Raw genomic sequence first — 27,888 nt, 5'->3', positions numbered from 1 at the left:
GAACTGATTAGCAAACAGTCACTGCGTATTCAATAATGAGGAAAAAGGAAAAGGCATTTGAAAGCAAGCAGGGAACGCTTGGAGGCCCCCCTTCAACCACAGACATGCCTATCAGAGCTGGAGATTTCAAATTGGAATCTAATAAGAGCCATGTGTGACCTCGCAGTCAATCACATAGTCTGATATTCCATTGTTAACAATTTCTGCCATGCTCCATCTTCGCAGACGAGCCGGCATTAATATTCATTCTGTAAACAGACAATATGGATAATTATGGCACCCGGGTGAGAGGTAGAAATTACATTGCCTTTCCACAAGCCCCCTGCTTGCCTAAGTGCTGCTGCTGCTGCTGTCTAAATTCCTGCCTGCCCTACCTGTTTGTCATAATTATGAGGCAACCACCAGCCCACACTACAGCAGCCACGGCGATACACAATGTATGTTCACATGTATACTGTGTCAGGTTGTGCTTCTTGTTGCCTTAAGGCAGTCTTAACAATCCAAGAAGAATCAAAAACACTTTCTTACCTTCACAGAACATCAATTATTGTAATAACCTATAATTTCTGATAATAACACAAATAAATCTTTTCAGCAGAGTTCAAACTCCCCCAGAGGCTATACATTTTTGTTGTTATAATCTTACATTATAACCAGTTTCAATAACAGAGTTACCTTGCAGAAAGGAAATTCCATAATATCTTTTGTTGTTGTTATATTTTTGGGTGATTTTAGCCTTCATTGGATGGGACAGCTGGAGAGTGACAGGAAACATTGGGTGGAGAGAGAAGGGGTGTAGAACAAGACCAAGTCCAGATTAGATCCTACAGCCGCTGCAATGGCTACACCCTCTGCACATAGGGCGCGTGTCATAACCTCTAGGCTATCCGATCATAGGAGAAAGAATTGCTGTGATGATGTCTTGATTGTCTTTTTCATGCTCTAAACCCCTCAACACTACTGTAGTATTCCAAATTGATGTTGAACCAGAATGTCAGACTGTGAAACAAACATGCAAAATTCCTAGATGTCTTTCGGCCCGAACAAGATTTCAAGTCTTTTTTGGCACTGCCATGACGTGCCTATTTGCTGCCACTTTAATTGCTAAGCCTCTTCTTTTATCCTGGTTCCCCCACTAAGGCAATAATGGACGGCTCAGGTTCAATTCCACTGACATCCTCATTCACTATTGTGACATTTATTGACATCTGAATACCGTCAGACAGGCCAACCGGACCAAAAAGTAGTCACAGAAGAGTAACCTACACGTTTTGGTCGACGAACTTCTACACACACCTTTAAAAGATCAGGTAACACCAGGGACATATTTTTCATGAATAAAACTGAACATTTGAGTCCTGGAGATGTGTAACACAATTACCTGGATCATGTGGAATATCAAATATAAATTCAAATCACTGATATGAGTCTGCTATCTCTTCCCTGACTCTACGGACTAAAGTAACCTTAGGTGAATATTTGAAGTTAATGGAGTATTTAGACAGAGAAAGTCTAATATTTTGACCTATACACATTGATTATTATAATAAATTGAGCAGATTTCTCTGTCCCCACATTTAATTGAAACAATATGCATTGTATGCCTTTATACAGCACCATGTACAGAGTTTTCAGGTTGGTACATAAGAAGTCATAGCAGGATGGTGCAGAGTCTATGATGAACACGACAGACTTTGGTGAATCAAACCGCTGACAGTGCTGATGACAAGATAGAAGGACACAAAGAGTTGTGTGTTTTGTACCCATCCTTCAGCAGCCTCCTCCACTGTCAGCCCCTGACAGAGGGGACGCTGGCTCCAGGGCTTTTGTGACAAGCCACTGACAGAGGCACTATTCAGCCTGTGCTGACGGGAAATGTGTTTATGTGTTTTTCAGCAATTGAGAGCGTATGTCTCATGCTGTGTTTGGGTATGTACTTGACATATGTGTAAAGTGTGACTGGCAGGACTTTTAGCATGCATGACTGAAGTGCATTGAAGATTTGGCTGCAGTCCATAACAAAAAAGTAGAAATATCAAGGCAGACTGGGCTTTGTCCTTGGCTGTGAACCAAAATGCATGAAAGATATATCTATTCCTTTAGACAGTTAAATGGCCGGTGGCTGAGTACACAGTGAAATGCAACTTAAATGCTGTCTTACAATCGCGGCAGTTCTGACAGTTCTAGAGACATAAATTATTATATCCAGAGTAATGCTTAAGGAGCATGTAATCACACACAATCTATCCTGTTTTCTCTACAGTAAATCCATTGTGAGGCAACAGCTGCTATCACTCGAAAGCAGCACTAAAAACCCCATGTGGCCCAGAACTGCAGGCCTCACCTGGTAAAGGCCAGAAACTGGAACACCAGCAGGTTGCCCTGTAGAAGGTCAGTCTCTTCACGCTGGGGGTCAAAGGGAACAGGCTCAGTTGGGTCGAGAACTTCTGCAACCTGCCCACTGTGATCCACAATGTCAGGGAAGCCAGCGGAGTAAAGGTGGGCCAGTGAGCTCCTTGAGCTGACTGTGCAGGAACTAAAGGAGAAAGAGTTGAATAAGAGAAAAGTCACTAAATCATGAAGGCACATCCATCATTTGCAAAGCTGGAAAGACTCTCGATGCTGTACGAGCAGTAGGTGGTAATGTGTTTAGTCCCTGATGCACCAGCCTCAATTGGGTGATCTGTGGTCGTAAATGAGGCAGAAAAAGAGTTTGGGTCTAATTTGAATACTGCGCTGTTTTATCATTTCAGACCCAGCTCAGTTTATCTTGGATCAGTTCCATTCTAACTCATGCAAGATGTTATATCTTTTGAGAGATAGTACTCACTTTATCCTGTTAAACTGACATAACAAAATTGCAGTGAAACACTGATTAGACAGCATAAGGATGTCAGCAGTATTTGTCAAGCAGCAGCTCCAAGAGTACGCTTACAGGGGAGACATGGCTGGTGCCAAAGCGCTCCCTCAGGATTTTCAAGCATAATTGGCAGTTATCTGTAATCATGATGGCCACCTGTTTTTCCACAACTGTGGGTACATTCATAACTTATATTTTAAATGCTGACACCAAACGCTCTGGGTATGATAAACACAGTGAGCAGATGGCTGGCAAAAGTGCAAGCACACAAAAATGAATGTTAATGTTTGAACTTATCACAACTTTATGTGTCCAGTTGGTTAGCAGAGCAGCTCACAGCGTCAGATTTGTGAAAGAAAACTAATTGATCAAACTAATTAAGACACCGAGAGTGAAGCAGACAGATGATTTGGTGTCTCTGTGTCAATTTCATGCTTTCCCTGTCTTCCTTATCATTCAAAGTTATATCTTAATTTAGCCCAGTAGATTAATATTCAAGCCATCATTTTGTCTTTTCAAATTGGGTTCATCAGATACCCAAAGCAACTTCAATTAAACTTCTTTAGGACTCATTGTTCTTCTCAAAGAAGTGGGTCATTCCACACTGAAAACAGTCAAAAAGATGTTTTGGCTTTGAGTGGAGAGGCATGGATGTTTCAGACCAGTGAACTGGACAGCATCATGTCTGGATCCAAATGCCAGGATTGGGAAACTGTTTCAATGCCAGCTGCCTTTTTTTCTTTCTTTACAGACTCTTTTCACTAATTTAAAGTCTTGTTTTTGAGATACTGTGCCCATTATGTCTTGGGTTTACATTGTCATTCGGGGACTCGCCTAAAAAGTTTGCCAGCATTACAGCTTCCACTCTTCAAACTCTATCATTAGCTGCATTGTAAACTATGAGCTTGTTTCATTGCAATCTGTAGCAATAAATCAACTTCAAACCCTCAGCCGTGTTGCTGGATTCAATAATGACATTTCACACTAACAAACAATGGTGCAAACATCATCCAAAGTGGGATGTAAAGGCTGACAAAATGATGCCTTTAAATTGGCTCTGAGCTCTTACCTACCGAGGACTCTGCTATGTTACCCAGCAAACACATGATGCCAATTAGAGAGCCAATCGATATCCTTCTGTATAAAGCCAAACAGTGAACTATTGTGGTAATGAAGGACTGTACCAGGGTCCACACACCGGGATAGATAAAAGCAGCAGCATGATTTAAGGATGGTAAAACTGAATTCATTTAATATAGTCTACAATCATAGAGTCATGTCAACCTCACATGATACAATGGGGAGGTCGACATGACTCTATGAAGGCCAGTTTTATTACGTTTGAAGAGGGATCTGACGTTACCCCAGTTAGAAGAATCCTTCTAGTTTATGATTTATAGGATAGATGATAATGTCCTTTGATAAAATAGCTGCTGATCATAATTTCAGTCTCTTTCAGGCAATAGTGTTTCATGTATAACAGCTCATCCCTCTATTATGATTTATGTTTCACCAGTGATGCCAGCTCCAAAATATTGGTACCCTACCAACTTATTATTCAACATCAGAGATAGAAATTGGAATACGAGAGACCAGAATGCACCCAGGTCCTTGATTTGAGGCTAGTGTATGCAAATCCTAACCTTCTTTGTCCATGCCTGAAGCAGACAATAGAGAGAACTCACCTAGGCTCATTCATCCCCACAGGGATGATGGGGGCATGGACAGGGGTGAAGGGCAGCTCTTCAAGTTGGTCCCCTTCATCCTGAGCGGAAGGTGAAACGTCCCCTCTCGGCTGAAGGGCCACTTCCATGTGGGCAATGTTGCTGACAACTAAGCCAGCCTGGGCCTACATGGAAGGATACAGACGCAGGACATTATTAGAGAAAGAGATGATTTAAAAACAGCAAAAATATGAACTTCAACAATGCTTAAATAACAGAAGGGAAGCACAGTTTAAGGTTCAATGTATGAAGTGGCTAGAAAAGCACAAGGGAAGTTGTCTGCAATGAAGGGTGGTGTTTAAGTTTAATGTAGTATGAGATGCACAAAATTAACTCAAAGAAAATAAAGGTTAACTTCAACAAAGAGGTCTCTTTCTTTGAATTCATAGACACCTTTTTTAAATGAGTGATTGTTAAATATTTCTTCCTCATTCTACAAATCAGCATTTTAAGTCTGATTTAAAATGGGTATGATTTTAGTGTTGATGTTGTCCTTGGGTATTGTGTGTTTCTGTTTGCTCTTGCTGCAAATGAAATGTTCTCTTGTGGGACAATAAAGAGAATCTGAGTCTGAGCTCGCAGTGTTGCCTCTGGTGGCCTGAATATACACCACTGAGATACTGATTTAATACGTAGTTTTGCTATGTATGAATTTGTATTTACTCAACACCCTCATTCAGTCATGTTTCTTAGCTACACTGCCTGTTTTTGGTGAGATTATATTCACAAGCATCCAACATCAGCCGTATAAAAAAAAGAGCAAGTGATGGAGTTGTTAGAATTGATTCTGAAAATGGCCAACCACTCCAGCTGCTCACACTCCACACTTGCACTAAAAATTACACCACATCTTCAATACAAAGTGGTCATATGTCAAAGAGGACATGAAGAGCTTTCCATTTTATACCTTTACTCTGTGCATTTAAATGCCCTGCATTGATTTCAAGTGTTCATCTGCAAGTTGGAAGGTGTTAAAAAGCCCCGGCCATCGACATACGAGCCTCAGACAAGCCACCTATTCTCCTGTTTCAGTAGTCATCGCTTACAATCGGATTTGAGGGACTGTTAAAAGCAGCTTTGAATTGTAACCAGTCTGGAACAATTGCCTGTATATTGAGAAAAGGCAAAATAAAGAAGATAGTAAGGACAATCAAAGTAAAAAAAATGTATGCTAGTCTCTTTCTATCACCGGATTCATTGAGGATTTTTCACTTCTGCATTGTCTTCTTTTTCAAGACCGGAGGTTGCCGCTTGGACGCGATATATAATGCTTGCGTGCTGTTAGGACGCGGTGTTCAACGCATCTCATTTCCACTCCCTCTCCCAATTTCCTAATCTATCCTCTGTCCTATCGAAATATAGGCATAAGCCCAGAAAGAAATCTGGAAAAAATAAGTATAATTTCAAAATGTCTATTGGCAAGTATCCAAAGAAACATGCTTGAAAATATACTTGTAAAATTGGATTTGGATTCAAATAATGCTTTTCTTTAAATGTACGTTCTTGTTCTTTGTAAAAACAAGCACAGAATCAGATAACTTTTGTCTGTAAACTTCCAAAGAACCGTGAAAAAAGTGTTGCAGTGTTGTTGGAACATGATCGTCCCCTGTGAGGAACTTTAACTTTGTGTCCTGCTATAAGAGAGACTACACATCCGCAGTAACTTTTAATTTAAGTGCCACTGACAGTCAATTTCTTATTTTAATTAGGGAAGAGGAAACAGGGATGCATCAACAACACCATTCCTACGTGATTAGTTAAATGTCAACTACTTCAGGCGGTCTGTTTTTAATTTGCATTTCAGTTACTGACATTCTTCAGTTTCACTGTGATTTCTTTTCTTTTTTTCTTTTCCCTTCTTTGTTCTTCACAATATCAGCTATTTTGGAAAGAAAAAGAACTGTTAATGCCTGTGGATCAACTTAACTTTTAAAATGTTCATGAGGAAAACATTAATCCCCTTCTCATTGTCATTGACAGATACGGAGCTGGAGGGGTATTAGCACAGATAATTAACTGAGGAGTGCTAATGGTGTCATTTTCCAGTCAAGTGTTTTTTTTTTTCTTCATGTCTTCAAAATAGCAGCACGGTTCAGTTGGCCTATCAGGGGACACGCATGGCTGTGCATTATTGAGCCTCCATCAAACATGTTGGTAATAACCTCGACCAAAGTCACGCTCAAACATACACATACATGTTCCTCCACTGATACAGAAGCAGCATGTTTTATAATAACCTTAGAGGATGCCCAGACATGGTTAAGATGCTGAAGCATGTTGGAAAGGTTAAAAGTAATAGCTTTATACTGTAACTGAACATGCTGCCATCAAACCTACACAGTGTGATGGAAAATGAGTAACTGCTTCTGATAAGCAGGTGTGTTTAGGTTACAAGGACGAATGTAGGTTTAAACAATAAATTCTCTAAGCTGATTTAATAACTCAATTTATGGAAAGAGAATGACACAGAAACTCACCTACAGTTTCAGAACTGAAAACTAATGTCAGCCAGGGGGTGTGGGATATAATGCATAATACTTATCCATGACTTTAATGTCGGTGTTGGCAGTGACTCATTTTCCTACAGACTAGGATGTATCATCTGCAGAGTTTGAGATAAGCTACCACTTTCAAGTTACTGACACCAGAACTCAAGACATCTTTAAAACCGTGTCAGTATATGACCTTAAAGGTCCTGTGAGGAACTTCTGGTCTGCGGCAATTTTTTCAGACCCAGAGGTTTATCTTATATCTTTGCAGATTTGTTCCTTGTAGAAGAGTATGGCTCCACTGGTTTCTGACGACAGATAGCATCTCAACGGTTTCTATTCATTTCCTATGTAGAGCCGGAGAGGCAGTCGCGCAATGCATTATGGGATCTTTGTGGCGCGTCTCGAGAAGGGCTCCGGCACGGAAAGCAAAATAAAATAATTTACTAACCGCCATAAAACAGGTATACGCACATCCAGCTGGCGAGTTGAGTGCTCCAGTATGATCCCTAGTGTCCTCGTCGGAACCAATCGAGCCGTACCATAATTAGTGTTCACGGACCAAAAAAATTGCATCCTTCTACAGTCACATGTATCTATCATTCAGTGAGAATCATTGCCTACTGTGACGCCTTTCTTTATGCTGATGGTCTCGTTTGCTTTTGTAGCTCATAAAGAGACATCAGATTTCATTTGAGTCTGTTTCACAACCAGCCGAAAACACCTCCCAGAAGCTTTAAAGCGAGACATAAAACATATATTGTTTAAAGATGAAATGTTGAATTTACAAGTGGTAAAATAAATATGTTGTTAATTTGATGAGCTAAGGAGTTTTCACTTACAGCTGAGCTTGGTTTGGTATGTTCAGTAGCCTATGGTCCATATTGTTAAGAAGGTTTTGGATGAATCTCACTTTGTAACTGATTTTTAAGTCAGTAGGTTTTATGACTCTACTCCTCATGTGCTACTGCTACACTTTATTTTGTCATTTACCATTATGCCACATTATCCACTTGTGGCGACAGTGGCAGATGTTCAGCAGAAGGTAAAGGGGCTTTAACTTTAATAGCCCGCAGATGAATTCCCTGAGCTCTTGGGTTCATAATATCTACACATCCCTAAAGGCCCATCAGAACTAATGTATTTCAATGTGTCATTTAAAGGGAAATACCGGTCCAGCATTTTACCCTCCAGCCAAACAAAAAGGATTTTAAAATAAGATGGCGACAATGAATAACTCCTTATTGTGTTTGTAAAATAACACAATATGCTAAAATGTTAACAGTGTGAGCAGAGAGGCATATAATGAACATCAGGAGAGATAGGGTTCGTATATTTAATCTATGTACCTACTTTTGTACGTTCATAATAGATAAAGTCAGAAAAAAGTGTCTGTTTTCATGAACTGCTCCTCCTTGCTCCCTCTACGCTCTGAGTCCGTCAGCTACACTCTGTTGAGCCCACACTGTTAGACCCCACGTGGGCCAAGTCTGCTCTGATTGGTCTGCCGATCCTCTCTGTCGTTATTGGTCAGTTGCTCAGCACGCGTCTCGGAAATTTCAACATGAGCTGCTGGGCTTGCCACAACGAGCCAATGGGCTTAGATCAGTGATCTCACACTGACAATGACGTCGGACTGACACATTTTTATCGAGGGGGGCTAGAACCGAGCATTACATGCAGCTAATGCTACAGCTAACAGGAGGACGTAGGAGAAGCCGCGTTTCCGAATTTTTGCACATAGATGTGCCTAAACATGCACAGGACACATGGAAAACACACTAAAGGGCATATAAAACCAGAAAAAGCATAATATGGGCCCTTTAAATTACTGAAAAGATTGTATAACATCTTTGATAAGATGTAATTCTGCTGCAGTTCATCGTAAATGTCTGAACTTTTGAGGACTCCAAAGTCAAACAGCTGTTCAAATGTAGGATTTGTATAGCCCACAAGGGCGGCTCAAATTGGCCCTTCTTCTGACCTTAAGAGAGGCTACTCATAGTATGGACTGGACTTTTATGGTCAAGACAGAGCTTGGAGTAAGGTGAAGCTCTCAATCTACTGATCAATCTGCATTCCAACCATTGGTTATTCCCATGAAATGTGGGCAATAATACATTTAGTAAAATAATGACGGTATAAAAAAGCTAGCAAAATCCAACCAAAATGTTTCATGGGTTCATCCTTAGGGGCCACAGATCTGGAACATTTTTAGCATAGAATCAATTCTACTTTGAACTGAATTGTGCAGGTTGAGTTAGTTTTGGTCATCTGACTCACATGTAGACTGTGCATTTAAGCTATGGCTCGCTTTCGGATCATACTCTGGTTCTGTGTGTTAAAGGTTTCAAATCCCAATCGCTAGGCGAGAAAATAACCTCCAAGCTAGCATTGTCAATTTGTAGCCACTGAGGAAGCACAGTAGCTCACTCCAAGCTCAGTAGAACTTTTCACAAAGTACTCAGAGATGGTTCACTGTGAAAGCTCCTGGGAGGAACTTTCAGTTTGTGTCAATTTTGACCACCTCTGTGGACAAAGTGGTACATCCTCCTATCTCTTTACTAATCTCATCTTGAACATGTATAAATTGTGTTTTCTGACCAAAACAATGTCATCCTAATTTATTTGGTGGCAGTTTTGTCGGAGTGAAGTGAATCACTCCGTCTGAAGCCTAGGCTTTCAAACATTAAAAATAACCATATAGAAATAGTTTATCTTCGTGCTGATGGTCTTGATGACTTTTTCAGCTCATAAAGAAGTATCAACATTGAGTCTGTTTCACAACTAGCTAAAAACTCCTCATAGGAGCTTTATAGAAGTCTGCACTGAAATTGTTAACATCATAAATCCTGTCTTTAACTGTATTTCATCCATGACAAGGCTCAGTCCCATTGCATCTTAAACATCCATTAGAAGGTACATTATTATCAAAATGTGTTTAATTCCTCTCTCTCTGCAAGCAAAGACATTAAGATACCAAAACTGACGTGCTAAAACATCACTTCAGTACAAACAGAATTCTGGTAAAGCTTCTTTGCATTAGAAATGGAGTGGAGAAGGACGACTTTGGCATGTTAATGAAGGGCAACAGTAAAAAAGAAAAACAAAGTGCTTAAAACACCAGCATTATGTTGTACTGAGATTGAGTTTGAATCCAGTATGACAGTGACAGAGTATTGACTCTATACTAAGATTTTACCATATGTCCTATTGTGCAGGATGCTGGATTCTTAATATATGCATCCTTGTGGGCGAACATAGTCTAAATTAGTGAAGACAAGGTGGCTTTCAAAGCAAAACGACTCTGCCTTCTGATTCACAGCAGCAAACACCTACGACTGGAGCTAACAGGTTACCCTCACATTATTTCAGGAAATGATTCAGCAGAGCTATTAAAATAATCCCAGTATAGCTGACTTTCTCATTTCTGATATCCCCTGGCTGCTATGAGTGGAATTTGTTAATATGTATAAAGCTTGTTAACAAGTGAAGCCGCTCAGATATTTCCTAAGATCATATCTGCATCTATATGCTACTTTGCAGGGATGCAGATAGTTTCAATAAGAGAGTTCTAGCTTCATCAAGGTTATCTCAAGACTGTCCTTATAGCTTTTGATGTCATGTGGGTGCCATGATCTGGGTTGAATTATAAAAAGAAAACTTTTAAAACTCTTACTCTTAAATCTGCAATTGCCTGCTTCAGCTGTGGCACAAATGCCAAGCATTTCAAAATAGGAGCTGACACTACAACGAGGAGGCCAAATATGGTGAGAAAAAAGGGTAAACCATTTTAAAAGTGGTCCTGGACAAGGCAGATTAAACATATTTTCCCATAGGGCCAAACACAAGGTTAAGCGGGATACTCAATACCTTATGAAAATTGAAGTAGCCCTTGTGAAAAGATTTGAAAAGCCAAGTCAAAGAATATTGGTTCTTTTGATTATAAAGATGAAAAGGAGTAGCTTCAGCACCTCCAGCAGGTCCAAAGACAAAGCATGTGCAGTCTGGAGTTCAGTTTAGAGGTTGTGTGTGTGTGTGTGTGTGTGTGTGTGTGTGTGTGTGTGTGTGTGTGTGTGTGTGTGTGTGTGTGTGTGTGTGTGTGTGTGTGAGTGTGTGTGTGTGTGTGTGTGTGTGTGTGTGTGTGGGGCTGTATCTGTGTGTGTCCATGGATATGAGGTTTGGAGCAGACTGCAGAGTAAAGGTGAGTGAGTCTTTGAACTATTTTGAGTGACTGTTTTCATAACCTTGGGAATGCAATGAAGGATTATCATGTTCTGTGTTTCGTTGTTCCTTTGTTTGCTGGTTAACCCTTCTGTCTCTTCTTCACCATGTACTTCTTTGAGAAAAAGGCTGTGTGTGTGTGTGTGTGTGTGTGTGTGTGTGTGAGTGTGTGTGTGTGTGTGAGCGTTACGGGGGTGGAAATCTTACGACATGTGACAGCTGGTGGGACGATGCCAACGGGGAAGGATGGAGCAGAGAAGGAAACGACTGTTGCCATGGCAACGCCTTGCCGGAGTGGCTGACGGTCGGGTAGTGTGAAGTTGCTGCCAGCTGAGAGAGCGAGAGCTGCAAAGAAACAATGCAAATGATTCGCTTTTTATTATTATGATTATGAACAACGGGGCTCAGGAATATACTTTATACGCCAGAGAGACACATGTGCCACCTCTGATGACAACAACAGACGATTACACCGCTTTGGAACTCATAAGCCCTTCTCTCTCTCCACCCACAATCCTTCAACACTGTCATCCCCTTAGCAGGTCGAATTCAAAATGTTTGTCTGCTCCTTTCTTTTTTTTCTGAAGCCTTATGACTGGAAACAAAAACAAAGTGAATCTATTAAATGGAAAATTGCTATTGGCTCTTAGAGTTGTCTTATAGGTTACACAAGCCCTGGAAATGAAATATTGTTCTGCTTATGCTCATGATAAATGACTTATATAAACAGTGAATTATTTTCCGAAGACTGCTGAGCACCATTGCCACTCCACTTATCCTCTAGAGAAAATTAAGAATGTTCCAGCTTCAAGTGCAGTGCCACGGCCACTTATACACAAGTACGTGACAGAAGAGAACACTTGTATAACAATAATCAGGGACGGATTCTTTGTCAATGCTTAGAAAAGTTACCTGTTTGGTATACCTGCACTTCCAACTTCAGACAGGACTGGACTTAAAAAACTGTCTCCAAAGGAAGAACAAATAGCATTGTTTGCTACATAGAGTGACTTTTTTGATTAAAAATATTGATGTCATGTTTGATGTTGGATATAACTGGGAAACATGGTTGATTGTTTGAAAAAAGAAAGACACTATTATTTTGTAAATGTATTGTGTTTGTCTTTATACATAAATCTGATCCTTGTGAACAACAAATAAAGGCAGTGCTGTTCACAGGGACATTCATATTTGATATTAGTTCATATAAATAAATAGCCCTATTTGAATTAGGTTTGGTTATATGTTAACTTAATTGTACTCAAATCTCTTACTTATTTTTGCGTTTGTTAAAAAAGACTGTAATTCTCTCATCTGGCTTTGAATGCAGTTCTCTTACCCACACACCTGCACCTCTCCTCTCCTCTCCTCTCCCCCCGCGCTCTCGGCCAGTCTGCTCCTTCAACAATCTTCATCAGCACTTCATTTCATAAAGTGGCCCAAACAACTAAATTCCCATTTTAAGAAAGTTTCACTTGCCGGTCTGTTATCATAAAAGAGGAGCATCTTGCAGGGAGCAACGGGCAGCTCAAGAGCATTAAATCAACAGAATTACAAGGTTCATACATGAAACCTCCCACCACAATCAATGCTTTTCCGGAAAAATGAAGAGCTACACACTGTATATCTAAAAATACAAATATACATATACATATATATATATATATATATATATATATATATATATATATATGTATCTGCAGGGCATACAGATGGCACATGCAACGGGTGTAGAGCTAGTGCGGATTGTCCACTTGTTTATCAGTCTTAGATGGCAATTATGTCCAGAATTTTTTTTAAGCAAAACTGGTAGGAAAAAATAGTTGGGTGACCATAAATATACCTGGGAGGCTCACCGAGGTAAAATCTATCAATCAATCAATCAATTTTTATTTGTATAGCGTCAACGAATAACAAGTGTTATCTCAAGACACAAAAAGCAGGTAAAAGACCTTACTCTTTGTTATTTTATATTACTAAAGTGCAGGTAAATAGACCATACTCATTGTTATGTTACAAAAAGCAGATAAAAGACCTTACTTATTGCTATATTACAAAGTCCCGGTCGGACATAGACAAATGAATGAATGCACTATGTCTTGACATTCAGTCTTTTCTAAGTTGGAACTATGTGTTAGAAACACTGAAAGGTATTGAGTGCACCGACAGCAACAACAATCCTCACTTGAGTCAAATTTTCTTCTTCTAGTAAAACAGGACAAATTCCATACATTCATCACGCTTTAACAAAATGAAAAATGTCAACAACTTTACTTCCCACTGCAGAGAGTACGTCAGGAGCCCTATTCAGACAGGCCCCTATGAATGTACAGAGATGTAATGACAGCTGAGCTACGTTACCGGGCTGTTGTGGAACTGCACTCTGAAAAGGGCTTACTTGAAAACCTTGCCATGACTTTTAAACCCATAAGATAGTAAGGTTTGGATGTTGTTCTGCACGTTTCTTTAAATCCAGAATTCCTTGTCATGCATTGTCACCTCATATTACTGTTTCAGTAAGTATTGTTAGCTTGTGACTTCATTGTATGATCATTTGACATGTGAAATTCTAAATGTGGATTCTTCTCATCTTCAACATTTTCTACTTCTTATCTAGGGTTATAAGTAAGTAGAACTCAGACATTCCTTCTGCTACAACCTGAAGACTCTCTTGGGGGAAGCCGAAGCTTCCCAAGGCTCGACAGGATTTATTAAAACCTCTGGCATGAGTCTGCCCCAAGGTTTCCTCCCAGATGGATTTTCATAGGGAGACATCTGGGAGCCATGGTGATCACATGCCCCCAACGACATCTAAGAGCAACACTTCTGCCATGAGATAAGGCCAAGTTTAAGAACATCTTTGCTTTTTTTAAAATTCCTTTAATGATGGGAATGAGTAATTCTAAGTGCTGAAAATGGCTAACCAATATTCCCTGGACCCTCCTACTCTATATTCATAGCTGCCCTTTTTAACCCTAAAGTGGGAGTGATAGCTGAGTCGGTTTTAAGGACTGCTTAATACTGCTTTTTGAGTAATATTTAGATAACAGTACTAGGATTTGTCACCTAACTTTGGGAAAAAATTCCACCAAGAAAGCATGACTTTATTTTGGCATATGCTGGTATTGCCATTGATTCAGTTATGCTCTATTACATCACTTTACATTCATTCACTTGGACCTTTAAATAGACAAAACAGGTTATGAAGCGCACCAAACTTCTATTTATGTATCAAATAAAAGAAAGACCTAATCACGAACTGCAGGCTCAACTGCTTCTGTGACAAACATCCTATAATCCATGATGAATATTGAGGGACAGGAAACATTGGGTGTGTGACGACAGTAGCTGTGCCCTCAGAAAAAGAGAGAGTAATATGACTTGAGCATAGGCAACATAAATAGCTGTTAAAAGACAGATAATCTTTATGTCCTTATTATAGATATTAAAGTTAATCTTAGAAGACTGCTCAACTTTTATAATGAACATAATCAGCCGTCCCTGTTCCATCATCATTACAGTTGCTATGGTAATATCAGACTAATACATCTAATATCACACTTAGCTGTTACTGCTAATACTACACATACTTTTACCATTATTACTGACATTGTAACTATAACACCTTTTTATTGTTGTTTCTATGTTTGTCTCTATCCCTCTCCTTCTTTCTGTAACTCCCTCTGTCCCACATTCCAAGCCCAACACAGTTTCGGCAGATGACTGTTCAATATGAGTATGGTTCTGTTCGAGGTTTCTGCCTCTTAGGGCGCGCACACACACTTTAAACTTTGCTAAATGTTGCTAAATCCTCATGATGGATTCATGTTGGGTCCTTTTGATAATATAACAATAAGTAAGGTCTTTTAGCTGCTCTTTTGTAAAAATGTCTTTGGATAACATTTGTTATGAATTGGTGCTTTAGAAATAAAGATTGAAAGATTAAAGTTAAAAGAATAAAATGGTTACATTAGTACCCACAGCAACATGCTTATCCTTACCACACCACACAAATACCAAACCATATCCCTGAATCTCTAAAGCAAAGTTTTCCCTCTCTATAAATCCTGAAGTGGCTTTACGGTAAATAAATAAATAAATAAATAAATAAATAAATAAAAATCCATGTCCATTATTTTTATTTTGGGGCTTTTTGTGCCTTTAATGCAGAGAGAGGACAGTGGATAGAGTTGGAAACCAGGGAGAGAGAGTGGGGAATGACATGCGGAAAGAGGCCACAGGTGGAAGCGAACCCCGGCCTACCGCTCGAGACGAGAGTCTCAATATATGGGACGTGCGCCCTAGCCATTGCGCCACCAGCGCGCCCCCATCTACACTTTTTGACATCGATATATACTTTTTGACTTTAATATCAGTTTTATTTCTGTATAAGCTTATATATTAGATATTGGGTTGAGTCGTCTGAGTGACATTCAAACGGAATGCTCCACATTTTTGATGATTGTACCTTTCCATCAAATGGAAATACTCCAGATCTCTTGCGACTCATTTTAAGCACATTTTCCCCAAATTCACCCTGAAAATTGGAAAACGTCTGAATCTGCACTAGTATAAAATATAAAGTTCTGCAGGTTTGAGCAATGTTCGCCTGTACTGCTTGAGCATGTAGTGATTGACCCCGTGTTGGTCAGTGAGGTTGTATGAAAAGTAGCCAGTGATCAACATTCAGGATGGGTCACTCTACAGGAAAGCTGGGGTTAGAACAACCACATTACCATGTCAAAGTAAATACTGTTCTACACTGCTTTCCATTAAATGTGCTTAAAGAGCAGGTCAAACTTGCATATGTTTTCACTGTGTCGGCCTGTAGCTCAACAGAACCTTTGCCTCACATGAAGTGGCCTCAGTTTAAGACACCGCTGGTCTTGAATGCGACCTTGTGTGGTTTACTTTGAATGCTCCTGTTTCCTCCCACCACAAAATATTCTCTTGTTAGCCCTGCTGTTTGTCACAACTTCAGTAACCACATGTACAGGAGATTAATATATATTTTTTAACATTAAAACTCTCAAATATGTGTCCTGCCTTGAATAGTTGACTTTAGTTTTCATTACAGTATTATCAAGATCCATCGGCCGATTCCTTTTGGGACTTGCCTTATGCATTGAGTGAAATACTGACAAAAGGCAAATATCCCACTCTCATGCCACACATGCCTTTTCTCACACTAACTTGTCCTTTTTCCCCCATATGGCTGGGATGCTGGATTACACAAGGCTAAAATAGCACTTTTACTAGATTGCCCATGAATGCACCAGTCATCATCATCATCAGAATCTGTTAGAAACCATACACTCTATGGTTAGAACCTTAGAACACCTTATCATAGTGTTGGCGTCCCTGTGGAGCAGCCAATCACAATGATTTAGCTGTTGATCACCCGGGAAAAGACTGCAGTTTCTGAAGAAGAAGAAGACGGGAAAAATAGAAAGGCTGCAGTTCATTAAAAGAAGTACTACTTCTCCTTTAAACCCCACCCCCAAAATAAATCTCACTCCAAGCTGAAATCAAAAGTTGTCAGCCCTTGTGCTATCTTTGATGTAGATGAAATCTTTCATATAGATTTTTAAATAAGTATGCTGTGTTTAGGTTTCCAAAGCCCTGCATTGCAACAAATTTCCTTGAATAAGAAAAAAGAAATCTATCTATCCATCTGTCTTTCTGTTTATTTTTCTATCTTTCTCAGTTTATAAACACTGACAAGATCATGTTTGGATTTAATTTATTAAAAAAAGAAACACGTACAGTAGTTGAAAAGCAAAGTGCTTTGTCACATTTAGAAATGGTTTTAGAGTAGATCCATTCATATATATTCAAAATGCTGGCAAGTCTCCATTTTTCCTATATTATGTGTAGGTGTAACTCTGAAATGAGCTGTTTCGGCTGTGAGGACTGTTCAAAGTGTACACACTGTTTCAAATGTCCTAAAATGTCAACACCAGTGGGCTTTCACAAGTCAGTCCTCACAAGTATTTCTAAGCCATACCACATTTTGCAGACAGACACACAGACACACAGACACACACACACACACAGACACACACACACACACACACACCCAGACACACACACACACACAGACACACACACACACACAGACACACACACACACACAGACACACACACACACACAGACACACACACACACACACACACACAGACACACACACACAGACAGACACACAGACACACAGACACACAGACACACAGACACACACACACACCCAGACACACACACACACACAGACACACACACACAGACAGACACACAGACACACACACACACACACAGACACACACAGACACACACACACACAGACACACACAGACACACACACACACACACAGACACACAGACACACACACACACACAGACACACACACACCCAGACACACACACACACACAGACACACACACACAGACACACACACAGACACACAGACAGACACACACACACACAGACACACACACACACACACACACACACACAGACACACAGACAGACACACACACACACAGACACACAGACACACACACACACACACACACAGACACACACACACACACACACACACACACAGACAGACACACACACACACACACACACAGACACACAGACACACACACACACACACACACACACACACACACAGACACAGACACACACACACAGACACACAGACACAGACACAGACACAGACACAGACACAGACACAGACACAGACACACACACACACACACACACAGACACAGACACAGACACACAGACAGACACACACACACACACACACACACACACACACACACACACACACACACACACACACACACACACACACACACACACACACACACACACACACACACACACACACATACACACACACACACACACACACACACATGCATTCATGTTACCTCACATTGAGTCACCATGTCCTGCACACAGAGAGTGTGAAAGACAGCTCACTCACTCTGCATGTGAGGATCTCTCACTTTCTCTCTTTCTCTCTCTCACACACTAAGCAGGATAAGCAGAGCAGGGCAATTAGTAGTAGAATAGCAGTGGCTGCCAATGTTCAGCACCCAGCCTGTTTGCCCTGACAGACAAGCAGATCATCTGTTCACGTTCTATCTTCATGGGACCTGCATGTTTGTAAGTGTGTTAATGTGTCTGAGGCATTATGAGCAAGTTCATGTGCAGTACATGCTACCCACTCTGTTTTCCCCTGTTTTGTTAAGTGTTATTTCATGTCTTTCATAAATGTTCATTTGGCCGTTGGTCATGACTTTATGTGGTGAAGGGAGAGATCGTGACACGGGGTCAAGCTCATCATGTTTCTCAAAGAAAGAAAGTGAGAGACAGGTAGGCACAGGCGGGGTGTGAAAGGGAGGAGGATTAAGAGAGGCATCGAGTGAAAGAGATGGAGAAGATTACTGGAAAGCAATATTGAGAACAAATGGCAGAGGAAAATATTATAGCTATTGTTCGACCCATAATATATAGAGGTTCATGAGAGAGGAGGAGTAGCAAGTCAAAGTGTAGAAAAGGGGATTGGATGCGATCAATGACGGGTGATACTTGCGTGTGAGTTTGTTACAAGAGAAAATAAAATGTGAGGAGATACAGGACAGTGTGAAGTGGTAAAATATCGAGTTCGTTAGATATTATAGCTAAGTCAAATGGAGCAGACAAAGGGCAACATCATGACCAGAAATGATTACAACATGTACATGGAATCTACGGTATAGGAAGTTCAACATACGTGCTTCAGTACTAATGGGATTTACAAGGTAAAGTAAATGCTTAACATTCAGAGTGCATGAAATCAACTGAATTTGTAATCTGACATTATGTTGGTTGATTCTTGAAAAACACAAGAATTGTTATTGGCATGCTGGCTGCATATTTTCAGACAAAACCAGCATTTTCGATTCTTGCTGACTCACGGATTGAGCGCTAATTAACTACACTTGGTAAATTTGCAAATGAAAGTCATAATTATGGCAGATGGGATCAACAGTTCCAGCTTGTTAAGAGATGGGAACTTGGAATTGTGATCAAAAAAGAAGATCTTGGGATTTACAAAAGGAAACAAACCGAAATATGAAGTTTTAAATAAATAGGCAAGCACAAGGTTGACTCGTTACTCAAAGTAAAGGTAGAGAGTCAAACAATAGTTATTGACACATTCAGCAAATACAGAGTTACAGTCCTTGTTCTGTTTCCACATCCAAGAAAGGATGCATTTTTGCACACATAATGTCTCTCACACAACGTGGCCCTTAAAGAGCCTCTCTGAAACTTTCAACAACACCCCATCATTAAACTTTACAAAGGTACAAATAAGATCCCGCTTTCTTACAGATATATAAAGCCTAGCCCACACTAATGGGTACAATTTTTTTTTTGAAAATGTGAAGGACCCCACACGACAAATAATCATGGATCTAACCATTTTATATGACGAAAACGGCACACCACATCCTTACGAGAATCCTAATCTCTAAAAAAAAACTGGAAATCTTGCAAAATTTCACAAAATCTCGCAAAATCTCTTGCTGTCAAACATGAATTTAGAGTAAACAAACATTGAGGATGAAGGGCAGGAAGAAGGTTAGATCATTTTGGACTACTTAAACAGAAAAATCACAAGAGTCGTTTTACTATATGAACTCCAGGGGTCTCCTGAGGTAAGACGTGACATGATGGAGCAACTATACGGTTAGATCATGAGAATATGTGCATTTCTATCAATGCTACGTGTAGTTCGGCAGAATCACAATGTCAACAAAAGAGCGGAGAACAACGTACTGATGAACAGAAAACATAATGCAGCCGTTTAATTATGTGCGCAGAGATCGTAGCAGTCTCCTACACTCTACGTAATGACTCCAGTCACAGTACATTAACGTCACTCCCCCTCCCATTGGCTCGAGGTGAATTCTCAGGAGAATATTCTGCTGCGTTCTCACATCAGCCCACTCGGACAGCCCACTAGGGGTCTGGCAGGAGAAACTCCGGGTGAAGTCCGAGTGAAAAATTAGGTTGTTTGCGTTCACACATGGCTCCTCTAGCAAATATCAGGAGTTGGGCTTTCTCCTTTAGACAGCTTGCTTCTCAATTGGCTTGACTATCTGGGGGGGGGGGGTTGTATGTGTCGGGGGTTCCCCCTGCACACACACATAACACAGGGCATCCTTCCAAGCAGATTCACTCACTTAACAGAGCTCACACGACAGGAAAGTCTAAAAAACATGTATTTTAATCCTTCCAAAAAATCTGGACTCTGCTGACTCAAAATCTGACAGATTATGATGTAGTGTGTACCCCACTAAAGTCATCAATAAAATGTCTCCAATTACACCAATTTAAGATTTATGGAGTATGAAAGTAATCAAGTCCCTCTTACTGCTCACATTTCAGAGTTGTTATCTAAAAGAGTTAGATATGTTGTTTCTTCTTTAAAAAAAACAAATAAAAAAATGGTCCGTCCATTTGTCCTTTAGCATTTGTCCTTAAGTTTCCTCCTGCTGCTTTGGCAGCGTGTGAATGTACATGAAAGGGATTAGTTATTACTGACGGACATTTTACATAGCAGCCTCTGTTAAGACAGAAGGATTCACATCAAAGCTGGCGTTTTGAAACAGAATCATTAAATAAACACTGGCCAGAAATCTTAATGCCTATTCATTCAGAAGACATTTGAAATGAGGACAACCCACTTAGCACTGTGTGAAAGAGAGCTGTACAAATGTAGTCTGACTGAATCATCACCAGCTGCCAAACAGGCCTCTGCCAACAACTAACTAAAACATGGCCTAACCTCTTGCCCGCGGACTACAAGACCACCTGGGTCAACGGAGCACGAGCACAACCCTGAAACACGACCGCAGCCCGATGCGAGAAATCATCATCAAAGACAAACAGAGTCGGCTGCTCTCCCCCCAAATGTTGGCTATAAATACCACAGGATCCTTAGCATTCTCCACCACGACAAACTGAGAGAGTCAGGGATCAATAATTTATGCGCGCAAGAGAAGTCAGATTCAACAAAGCCTACAGACAGAAAGGGAGCGTAGGGTTTGTTTACAAAGCCATTTCAGAGAAGGATGCCATTGATTAATCAGTGCTTGACAGGCATGTTGAAGAGGAGAGAAACATTTTGTTGAACAGGAGAAATCATTTTAAGGACTGAAACAAGTGTATTTTTATACCAGGCTTTTTGAAAAGCATAGGAGAGAGCGTAGACAGAGAGAGAAACAGAGAGACTGTATTCGTGAATTTTGCAGCAACACTTAAGTCGTGATGAATTGTAGAGTGACTGCCAATCGCAGTGGCATGGCTTCACACATCACTATCTGTTTTATTTCTTCACGCAGAATCCTGGATGGCCATCAGATTCAACTCTATGCCGTGCACATCGAGCAGCCGGGCATTAATGACTGCTCTTTTACCCATTGTTTAAATAAGAGTATGAAGAGGAGAGGAGTAGTTCAAGATATTAGACATTAGACTCAAAGCCGTTTTGGTTGATTTGCTTTTCTAAAGCCTGGTTCACACTGTGCGATTTTTCCCCGATTGTATAAAAGTCGTGGTGGCATGTCAGCTCCCACTGTATGACTGAATCGTTTACGACGCCCGGCCAGACCTTGAGATGTACGTGCTCACACTGTACGACCTGTTTGTCGGCCGGAGAGCTCACACTGTACGAGTGAAATTGGGACGGAGCGTTGACAATTGTTAATAAAGTTTCATTTGAAAAAAAAAACAAAGGACGACGGTTGGTGAAAGAGAAGGAAGTGGAAGTTGTTGTAGGATACAGAAAAGTTAAGTTAAAAGTTAAAAAAAACAAAAAACGCCGGGTTGCGTCCTGCCGCTGGTTGCCATGACTACAGTCCCCCCTTGTCTCTCGTGACACACAACTTCTGCCGGACCCTTTCATGACATAATCGACAAGATTTTAAATTCTAAATACCAAACATGTTTGAAATAAATCTGGGCGTCCCCGACGATCTCCGAGCAGATCGGGGAAGTTAAGATTGGATCTTTGTACCGCTCACACTACAAGAGAATCTGAGCAGATATTCGGGTCCGAGCAGCCTGGAGTCGGGAGAGACCCTGAGATTGTCGGGAAGGAAGAATCGGAGCTCAAATCTGCCTGATTATCCTACAATGTGAGCCAGGCTTTAGCTACACTGGATGGAGGAACCAGCTGAATAGACATTATCTGGTAGCTGTTATGTTTCTGTGTTTGCTTATTGTTGTCTTTTTAAACATTCAGGAGACACAAATAAACCTCAGCATCCATTTGTCATGGTTTTTCTGTATATTCACTTTAGTTCAGACTCCACTAAATGCTGAGGAGAATATTTGGCAAAGAAGTTGAACATCTGACATTTATCACCAGGTTTTGTAGACCAGAGAGTTTGATAAAATAGAGATTACAAACAGGATCTGTACATCAACAAGAGGTCCAAGCAATCCAGAACCACCATCTTCTAGTGTCATCCCCTAAGAGATGCCCAGTATGATCACGGTCGTCTCTTGTTACCCGCTGGGAGCTGCCCACTTGCAGGCTTCCACCGCCCTCGCTGCGTAATCAGAATGAAGGTCGATTTGTAGAGTTCATGGGTGCAGCGCTCCCACAGCTCCGAGCCCCCGTTGGTTCAATTTAAAATGAGTCGACAATACAGACTGAGGCTCATTTTGGCTCAGTGAGCTAACACTGAAACAGAGCTGATCTCTCTCCTCCTACTCTGCACTGCACTGTGTTAGTGTGCGTTGGTGAGTGTGTGTGTTTGTGTGTCCCTGGCCTCATCCTGACAGAAAGCAGCATCCATCACAGCATCCAGTCTCCACTGGCACATCCACTCAGGCTGAGGGATGATGGTAACGCCCCGTAGCTTAGCTACAGACACACATAGTACACACATAGCAACACACACTGTTGGTATATGTTACATATGGTCGACATGAGATATCTTACTTAGACTGGGATATGAGTCAGTCATCATCGCCCACCTCACATTTGAAGGATGGATGATTATGGTGCAGTTAAATTTATGATCATAGGATTGATCAGCACAACATCAGTTGCCTGTGTGAAGCTGCTAACATACACCGATGCTAATGTGACATTCAATCTGATCTTGATGAAGCTAGGCACGATTATTATCATCAGCAGGTTTATGTGGTGATTTAAGTGCACCACACAGATATTTTGTTGTCTTTCCTCAAGAAAAACATTTCCTCCAGACACACATCCACTGATCTCTATTTTCTCTTGCCGAGCCGACTGCATACATATTCAGTTAAACTCTGGCTCTGGGGTATTTTGATGGACCCAATCTAACTGGAATCTCAAACCAGGGAGTCAAAAGATTAAAAGAAACGTCACATTGTTGTCAAGAGATCTAGGACAGATACTGCATTCTTCCAGACATTTATTTTAGCTTATGTATTAGCCTGACTTGAGATCTCTGTCAGAAACCAAACAGGAAGTCGATTATATTCATGAAGAGGTTAGTAACTGTTAAAGTCCTCCTACTCATGTTATTGACCGGAAATCACTCCTAATTAGCTCTTAACCAGGAGCCATAAACCATTTGAGTACGGACATGAGCCAGAAAGCCTTTTCACCTTCAGGGAAAAGAAACAGTGTTGAACAAATGTCTCATCATTACATCACGATCAGGGCCAGAAACAAAAATGCTGCTTTGTTTGTTAAGACAATGCTGTCTGAAAGAAAATGATGGCTGCTGCTGATCTATATAAAAGCTTTCTGCAGACTGAAGCCTTACTTTTGTCAGACACCTGCTTTACAGAGTGAAGTATTATCGTTCTTTAAATATGTACCTGAACAGGAGCAAAGACATTTATAGATCTGTAACTTGCATCAGAGTCTAATTCCCATTTCAACATATTCCTAATTCATTTTTTTTTAAACTTGGACTTCAAGCCTCTCAAATCTAAAGTGTTTTCTATGGACAAGTGGTCAATGACTGACATGCAACAGTGAACTCCTCATAGAAAACAAAGCAGATCTAGATTCTCTGCAGCTCAGCAGAGCGCTTTAGTTTTTTGTTTTTCTTGCCCCAAAATCCTCCTCCCTTCACTTATATGACCTGGTTTTGTAGGTTTTCTAAAATTGCTTAAATTAACCTACTGTTTCCGACGCATACAGTATTTTATGGTAGTCAGAAAAAGTGAATTTTTGATTTATTTATTTTTTATTCATAATATTTTTAATTGTATATACTTAATAATCCCGCTCTGTTATTGAGAGATATCCTTCTCACACACTAAATACACACATGCACAAACAGGACATGTGGAAAGCAGTAGTGGAGAGATGTCAGAGTTGCATGGGGCTGCTACACACTGTTACGCAGGGAGCACATCAGAGCGGTTGGGGGTTCAGTGCCTTGCTCAAGGGCACCTTGGCAGTTCTCTGTAAGTGATCTGGCACCTCTCCTGTTACCAGACCAACTTCTGTATTATGGTCCGTACCGGGACTTGAACTGGTGACCCCCTGGTTCCCAACCCAAGTTTCAACGGACTGAGCTACAACCACCCCACAAGGAGGTTAGCAAGGAGAGGAAGGTTGAACAGTATTTAGTTTATGACTTATAGCTTTGTTGGAGGTGGGATGATAAGAAAAACAGACACAAACACAACACTAAATGAATGCTGCAGTTGTATCTGTCGGTTGATGATTCTTGCACTATAGGCCTAAAAGCCTATCAACAAATTAACTAAAAAAAAAAACCTGCATGCAGCTTTAAATGACAGACTTCAGATCCTGCACTGACAACAGGATTTCATTTCTTATTGAAAAAAAGTTTAGGTCCAGTTAAGAGGACTAACTTTTATTGAGAGAGTTGGAATGTCAGACGAAACCTTCTCAGCATAGAGCTATCTGTTTAGGGCTTAGGGTTTAGTCATGTGTGTAATTGAGTATAGGTGTGAGGTGTCTTACCCCAGGGCCTTGAGGAGATTCTGGAGGAGAAGCTGGTGGAATGTATTTTCGCCCTGGAACACAAGCAACAAAAAAAAGAACAGTTGTTTTAGGCTGAATGGACAGTGTAGCCTATTCATCAGCATATGGCTTAGTTATGTACAAACAACTGCGCTTTAATGTTTTACAAGCTCAACTAACAAATGTTAATGTAATGCTCCGCACTGTTAATTATATAGTGTGGTTAGACATTGAACGAATATTAGCTCTAGAGAGGGATTAGAAGCTGACAGTTAAATGTCACCGTCTCAGATTGCTTTCTTGTTGATTTGATTTGCAATCAGGTGGTGACATCCTGGGTAATTAAGAATACAGCCTAACACTGTGCTTTAAATGACTTTGGCAAAGTAAAAACCTCCACTGAACACTGGGACTCCCAATTACTTATCATCAGTAACAAATCTATCCAATTTCTCACCGACCAGGAGACAGAGATGGATTTGGATGTCACGCTGAGTTTAAAGTCTAACAATGCTGCCTGTAGTTTTGGTTGGTAGCCATGGTAATGCTGAACTGAAAGGCGTTCCAGCATCCCTTTGTCCTCCTCTCCCACACTTTCTCGCTCTCTGTGCTGGGCTTGACTGGCCTTTTGGAAATTGCTTCAGTTGCCTTGGGGTGTCTTACTGTAGCTCCCATCTGTTCAGAGAACATGCACATCGAGTGGACACGATGCAGGGCTTACTGGCTCCCCCTCACTGTGTTACAGTGCTGGGAAAATGTGCTTCACCTCATTAGCTGGACTGATGGCAATTGGCAGGTTATTTGTGATCAAGTAGAGGCCTTAATGGCAGCTAAGAGAACTAGCAGATGTGTGAGAGGTGGACTCCACCCACCCATGTGTGATATATGTGTGATGGGTAAAAAACATCAACAAGGGATTCCCCTGAAGAAGACACAGTATACAAAAAAAAGTGTATGAAAGTGACATGAAATGGATAACCACCTGACAGCACCTCAAGAGAAAGTACACCAAGAATGTCAGAGTGGTTCCTTCTTCAAAAACATGATTAACAAAGGATCTTGTTTTTTTCTCACACATTCAAAGGTTGTAAAGAGTCACAGAGTTCTTTCCAAATAAGTAAATATTCATGCATCAAAGGCATAACCCTCTGGAAATCCAAATTGGCTTAAAAATATCTGCGATGAAGCGCAGCACATTTACAGGCATGTTCATCCGCCCACACACAAAATCTTGGAAGAACAAAGTCAAGGATGATTAAGGTGCTAAAATCAAAGAATGACATGGATTCATTAAAGCATTCTCCTCTGAACACTAGCCCAAATCATTTGGGCAAATTCTGCCAGGACGTGAGCACTGATTAAAATATCATTAATAGACTTTGCCAACGGCCTGCTCAACACACCCGTGAAGTAGGCCCTGATCAGCGCTATTCTTCTCTCCCAAAATGAGTTAGCAGCATCATTAGCGGGAAAATCAGTAAAAGTACTACCGGGGTCCACTTAAGTTTTCTCTGCTGTCACTGGGATTGAGTGTCTGATTGTAGTGTTTACTACACTTTAAATTAATTCACTGACAGGCAGGCAGCAAATCAGCAGTTTGGCTTTCAATAAGAGATGCAGACAGTGGCACATCGTTTATCTTTGGCTGTGTGCAGGATGCAGAATATTTAATCGGAACTTTGTTTCAGCGGGAGGTCCTTTTTTTTAAAAGCTTGGGTTTTAGGAGTTATTTTCAGAGGGATATTGTGGAACGGTCATGCTTAATTGGGACCCGTGGAATAAAAATCCTCTGCAGCACACACTGATAACCTCCTTCAAATCTGGAGAAAAATAAAATGAGGACATGGTTCGGGTCTATTTTCTCTCTCCTAATCACTGCACTTATAGAAGCAAAGAACAGGCAACATGCGTGGTGACACAATTGGCTGATGTGTGATACTAAGAAATGCTGTTGAATGCATACTGAAGCTTCTCTGCAACTATAAGGGGGTGATATTGAAAACTGTTTGTCACTACCACTGCTCCTCGTGTAATTAAGTTCATGAGGTTATATCTAAAGTTCACAGAGGCTTGCAGCGATTTGAGAATTACATTTTTTTTTTAAAAAGGGGGCAGTGAGGACTGTGCGTGGCATTACTTAAAATACAGATTATTTTCTAAACCAATATAATAAGATATATTTACACAAGAGAGAACTGGGGTTGTCTTACAAAGCTGGATTATGACATCAGCTGGATGAGTTAAAAAAAAAACCTCACAAATCTGTAATGTATTTTAATCCACTTCTTTTTTTTTCCAGACCTTGGTAGCATAGACAGGATGGTGTCCCTTCTTTTCTTTTTTTTTTATGTATTTAGATGTACACAACAGTAACATGTGGTTTGTGTGTCAAAGGATTTGAAAATGATCATGTAAAAAGTTTACTGGCCAAAAGTTCACTGCATCTAACAAATATATCTAAAAGCTCTGGAATGATATTCTCTCTGTGTTTCTTTTACTATTAAAACAGTCATATCATACTTTAAATGCTAAGCAGTTTCACTGAAACTTTATTTTGATTGACAGACCGAAGCATGCCTCATATATT

The 27,888-nt window shown here is 40.5% G+C and overlaps 1 protein-coding gene across 2 annotated transcripts in view; it reads right to left on the bottom strand.

The window, feature by feature from the left end:
• The window catches only part of LOC109987139 (nephrocystin-4-like), a 205,551-nt gene that overhangs the window by 64,740 nt on the left and 112,923 nt on the right, over positions 1–27,888 (bottom strand). For both annotated transcript variants that reach the window (XM_065961552.1, XM_065961551.1), the window contains exons 11-14: positions 25,302–25,354; positions 11,505–11,642; positions 4,546–4,709; positions 2,345–2,536 (exon numbers count right to left, since the gene is read on the bottom strand). In XM_065961552.1, coding sequence (XP_065817624.1) covers positions 2,345–2,536; positions 4,546–4,709; positions 11,505–11,642; positions 25,302–25,354 — 547 coding nt within the window. The remainder of the gene's footprint in view (positions 1–2,344; positions 2,537–4,545; positions 4,710–11,504; positions 11,643–25,301; positions 25,355–27,888) is intronic.

The sequence above is a fragment of the Labrus bergylta genome, chromosome 12 (genome assembly GCF_963930695.1).
Source record: "Labrus bergylta chromosome 12, fLabBer1.1, whole genome shotgun sequence".
Taxonomy (NCBI): Eukaryota; Metazoa; Chordata; class Actinopteri; order Labriformes; family Labridae; genus Labrus; species Labrus bergylta.
The sequence above is the reverse complement of the archived record's forward strand: the minus strand, read 5'-3'. Positions and strand labels throughout refer to the sequence as shown.